At 38.3% G+C, this 5,785-nt stretch overlaps 2 protein-coding genes across 7 annotated transcripts in view; one reads left to right on the forward strand and one right to left on the reverse strand.

Annotated features, from left to right (window-relative positions):
• LOC101851800 (chitinase-like protein PB1E7.04c) overlaps positions 1–5,785 on the forward strand; it is a gene marked incomplete at its 5' end in the record, with an annotated part of 143,348 nt that overhangs the window by 95,073 nt on the left and 42,490 nt on the right.
• LOC101851405 overlaps positions 1–5,785 on the reverse strand; it is a gene marked incomplete in the record, with an annotated part of 11,209 nt that overhangs the window by 1,944 nt on the left and 3,480 nt on the right. The window contains 2 exon segments of the mRNA XM_005097199.3: positions 1,731–1,880; positions 3,699–3,828. Coding sequence (XP_005097256.2) covers positions 1,731–1,880; positions 3,699–3,828 — 280 coding nt within the window.

A 5,785-nucleotide genomic window follows, 5' to 3' on the forward strand; every position in this document is an offset into this window, starting at 1 on the left:
CCTCTCTATCTCTCTATCTCTCTATCTATCTATCTATCTATCTATCTATCTATCTATCTATCTATCTATCTATCTATCTATCTATCTATCTATCTATCTACAGTGGAGTCCACTTATTACGAGTCCTGAAATAACGAGAAGTCTGTTAAAAAGACACTATTCTAAAACCCTGATTGCTTCCCTTTTTTATCTTTGTATATACTGTAAAATACTGCTATAGCGCAATCAGACAAACTCGCGAGTAGGTTATAGCGAACTATTGCTGCTTTGTGCACATAATAATGTAAAACCTCGTCAGTGGAGAAACTTGTTGTTGATCTAGTGAAACAAAGAATGGGAAAGCCCAAGTGTGCTAACAATGAAGGCCGAAGTGAATGAATGGGGAGGGTGTGGCATGAGCAGACAAGCACAACGCATCACGTGATAGTGATAAGCCAGTCTTGTCTTGATTACATATGGGTGGTTGACAGGTGTTCTGGTGAGGTTTGCTCCTTCTTTCCCATCAAAAACTGTCGTCCTTCTCTCTCTCCTCTTCCTTTTTGTGTTTGTTACTCTCCTGTAACACCTCTAATCTTCTGCACGTATATGACTTAATTGTGTTGTAAGTGCCGTAAAACTCTTACTAAAACTTTTTTTTTAAGCAAAAAAAAGGATAAAATTCCCCTTTTCTGCCGATCATGTCTTTACCGTAATTTACGACGTTGGATCAAACATTTCACTTGTTCTTCCCACGATTAAACAATAATAATTAACCACCCGTCAGCCTGTCAGGGGAAAAAACCCACCTTCATTTTGGCAAAGGCCAGAGCATTTACCTGTGTGGAGAGACAGTATTTAGATGTAATACGCTTTCTGCACTCGCATTGCTTTCTTTTTTATATTATATCATAATCAGCCTCTTGACCTGGCTCATACTGGGTCACGAAAGACCCTACGGGTAACTAACTTTAAGACATCCTTTGTTGGGTCCCTTTCCTTTATATGATATAATATAATATACAAAGCTGTCGTTAGTTTTCTCATAGTTACCCATTGAAGAAGCCTTCGAGGCAAAACTTTGAATTGGGAATCTTTAAATTTATATGATCTAGACTTAAAATTAATCAAGACTCTCCTTGCCTACGCTGCTCATAATTTAACAAGGACGATGATGATGATGATGATGATGATGATGATGATGATGATGATGATGATGATGATGATGATGATGATGATGATGAGGATATCACTATCATCATCATTATTGATATTATCACTATCATTATTATTATCATTATTATTATTATCATTAAACAAGACTAAAGTGGGCGGGGAAGGGGTGAGAGAAAGGGAAAGTGGGAGAATCAGGAAGAAAAGATACGTGACACGTGCTGAGAAAACGATACAAAGCTGGTCTGCAAAGGACGTGCCGTGGACAGATATTGTAATGGAAGTGTTGGAGTTGGGACAAAGAATTTCCTAATCAAATATTAGGTGTTGCGTGGCTTTTAAAATACGACGTGCACATAATAATATTATTTATAAAGTTTCATGATGAAGACCATTAATTTTAAGTTTTTCTATTAACAACAGAAGTGTCATTGTCGAGCCTGTTTGCTGTATGGATTTCTAATATTTCTCCAACTCATGCAGTTGTTTTAAGTTGCGTAAGTCGCATTCAGCTTTGTGCAGATCTGAATTTATTTTCTTCGATTAACCGCATTTTCAAAACTACTATTGTCTGTACTTACTCAATATTCAGGTATCCTAATTCTGAGGCTGGTTGTATCGGTCTTACATTCCCAGTGACAATGATCAGGGATTGGTCAACAGAGGCGTGGGCAGCGTTGTACGATGTTACCAGGGCGACCGTTTCGTTTGTGTTTGTGTTTCCATTGGTTCTGTTAACAAGAGACATAATAAGGACAAATTTTAAAAAAACAACAGACGGAAAACAATAGTCGCCCATGTTTGTTCTTGTCGATATATTATGGTCCAAGTGGTAGAGGTACAATTAAGGGGTAATATACAACGAAAATAAGAAAATAAGGAGGAGAGATAAGGGCGATTGACGTTTGATAGGAATGAAGGAGCAAACTGCACCAGATTCGAAAAGAGCCTGGACAAACTACAACAGATTGGAAAGAAGGAGCGAGCAAACTACACCAGAGCGCCGCCAACCACCCACTTTAAACATGGGGTCAAATCTTATTCGACAGGTCGAGTCTGCTTGAGCAGGTCTGGTTAGAACATAAGACGTGTCAGCACATACCTATCAAACTGAAAAAACAAGTTCAAACATCGTTCAAATTTAAAAACATTGGCTCTTGTTCAATCTTACCATCGCTCTTCCTTCGTAGCATCTGCCAACAGTCTGGCTCAACTAGAAATAGAAATACTTCTTTCTTGGAAGGAATTAAAATTTCGATAAGTCCATAATTCCGCAGATCTGAGAATCGAATGCTAAATACACGTCGTCCAGCTTTCCTGTGGGCAATATTTAGTTACTATGAATCATTCATCCTTAGTAACTGCTTGCAGTACATCACAAAAGAGAAGATAAAACCTGTACCTGACGATTTGTCGAAAGTGCCTTGTAGAGACTGGAAGGCCTGGAACAGATATCGATAAGAATGGCTGTCCTCTCTGTGTTGTACTAACGGACATCCTCAGAAATAGCAGCTTCTTGGTTATTTACCGAAGTATGCTTTTTTAAAGAATGTGTTGCTTTTAGTCCGCCTCAGTCATTTAAAAATTAATACCCTTTAGATGGCATGTGACAGGACAAAGTAAAATTATTAGCTGTTTGTGATCATAACGGACGAAATTCAGGGTGAAAAAAACCAGCCATCTATATCAAAATACTGCTAAATCAGACACCCGTACAATGCCGTTCAATGTGATCTGAACCAAACATTTTTATTGGTATGCTGTGTTAGTATTAGACTATGTTAAACTTACATTAAATTAAATACACCCACACCAACGGTAATCAGCATTGCATCGCCACTTAATATTATGCAAAAGATCCACCAAAAGTGTAATTCCTTTCAAGAATCCTGGTAATAAAAGGTATCCTCTCTCGGTATTGCTTCACTACAAACACGGCCACGGAGCTTCCAGGTAGAAATTTAGATAAACATATTAGAAAACTTACAGATACAGGAATAAACACGAATATATCGGGGTTATTGACCTGAAAACGTTTATACAGATCATAATATGAAATGTATACACTGAAACATGCATGCGTACTAACATACATACATGTACACACACACACACACACACACACACACACACACACACACACACACACACACACACACATACACACACACAGACACACTCACACACACATACATACTTACATACATACATACATACATACATACATACATACATACACACACACATACACACACACACACACACACACACACACACACACACACACACACACACACACATTCACACCTTCACACCTTCACAGACAGACAGACAGACAGACAGACAGACAGACATACATAAATAATATACATTTACATGCATACCCTACTAGATAGATAGATAGATAGATAGATAGATAGATAGATAGATAGATAGATAGATAGATAGATAGATAGATAGATAGATAGATAGATAGATAGATAGATAGATACGAAAGCTAAAGTGCCGAAAACCTTAAAATACCCCCACTATCAGGACGACCAACTTGCCTGGAAATTACGACGGACGTGAGCTGGACGATCACGTTAGGATCTGGGCTAATAACGCACTTCAGGGTTAGCGGATCAGTGGACAAGGCATTCACGTTTGGAGGTTTGGGTTCAAAGCTGATGCTGGGATCTAAGAAAAGAGATAAGTAAACCTTGGCGATTAGTAGGAATAGTAAAGGTAGGTACGTAGGTAGGAAGGTAGGTAGGTAGGTAGGTAGGTGGATGAGGGATGGATTGGTATATGAAAAGAAATATTAATTCATGAAGGGAAGTGTTAGTTTATGGATGGGTAAATAAATATCTGGATCGACAGGTAGATCTACATATTAGCATCGACAACATGATTCATTTTTTAAAATAATATATTATGGCTAACCACAATAAAGAAGAACGCAGCTGTAACTGATTAGGTTGGTCTTGTACATGAGGTTGCCTACAATGTACAGGCTTCTCTCAACAAGTGTCATGTAATACTGTCTGTCTGAGCAAGCATGCACACAGAGATATTTTTTGGTGTTTTACGGGGCTCGCAACTGCATTAAGTTATTTGAGCGCGTGGGACACATTAATTGGTACATTTTCCGTTTGGTAGGAATTAGTTTTGAATTTTTACCCGGGTTGCGGCCGAAGCCTACTCTTATCGATTTTAGAACAAACAAAGGATCATTAACATGTACAACTTGCACACGAGACCTCTGAGATTGTTTTGCCCTTATCCAAAAAGGCTAGGTATTAGAGCTTACCTACCCTAAGATCAGGGGTATGGCTGAAAGACAGCAGTAAGGAGAACACAGAGACATGCGTTAAACCATTAGGAGTATCACTCTTTAAAAAAAAGCAGTGTAAATAAACTGAAACGACAATCTTTATTATTTTACTTTTTTCAATTTCTTTAAGCATATTATGATCAGCTCAGCCGTGTTCTTGATGATCTAAAAGTAGCATAACGAAATGATGCAAGTTCATTTCAAAATAGGCATAATACTTCTTCTCGGAACAGTTCTATTATAGAACCATTGAAACTGCAGCTCCCTGAAACCAATGACCTGAGCGAGACTTGTCACCTCGACTTGTTCAGACCAGTGAAATGTATTTTTCCTACTAAGGGGCATCCTACACTCCTAGTCTCGTGAGTCACGTGCAAAATGCACTTTTTGAGTTTTATGTCCTGCTTTGTCCATTATCTCATCCGGCTACTTAAAACACGTACTCGACAAATGGAACAGAGGGAATAATCTAATGTCTTTGATAGTTGTCTAGATAAATGAGATGCATGTCCAAAGTTCGTCCAGTGGTGTAGATAACTACCAGGTGTCTAAAAAGAGAGGACACATTCAAAAGGCAATACTCGGCATAGATACTCGGTCATCTTTAGACAAATTTCAACAAAACTTCGAAGACATAAAATTCAACGTTACATGTGTCAATATGAATAAAATCAAACAGCATGCTCGAAAAATATCAAGTTTTTATAATATATTAATCAGAATTAAACGAAATGTAAAAATTAACAACTTCATAGAAACCAACCATATCTTTATTAGGGAATAGTCACTATTTGTGCTTTGAAGAACCAATTGTACAACATTGATATTGTCCAATAAACCCAGGGAATAGCTAACTATTTAAATCTCCAGGTGTTGACCATTTCTCTCCAAACAAGCTCCAATGCGCCACTGGCAGCTTTTGAATTGCTTCTGAGTAGATGTCTGTTCAACATTGAGTTTCAACTGTTTAATATAATTGTTCGTGGGTTGTTTCTGTAGACTCTTTCTGTCAAAAGAACAAACCAAAAGGAAATAATTGAAGGGGCTCAAGTCGCGGGGAATGTGGGGACCATTCCGTATAACTATACCCATTTTGGCTTATAAATAAGACGTTCCCCAAACTTTTCTTGCAACCATGCAAGGGCTAGTCTCGTCGTGTGGGGTGTGGCCAAATTCTACTGGGACCAGATCTCTATACTATAAAATATTCTCCTCTCCCGACCTCTCAAAATACAGACAAACCTGTGTAAGACGGCCACCCATTGTCAAGGAGAAAAGTGGCCGCATAAGACAGGCGGCCGTCTTAGGCAGGACTGATCA

Source organism: Aplysia californica, unplaced genomic scaffold (genome assembly GCF_000002075.1).
Source record: "Aplysia californica isolate F4 #8 unplaced genomic scaffold, AplCal3.0 scaffold00149, whole genome shotgun sequence".
NCBI classification, from domain to species: Eukaryota; Metazoa; Mollusca; class Gastropoda; order Aplysiida; family Aplysiidae; genus Aplysia; species Aplysia californica.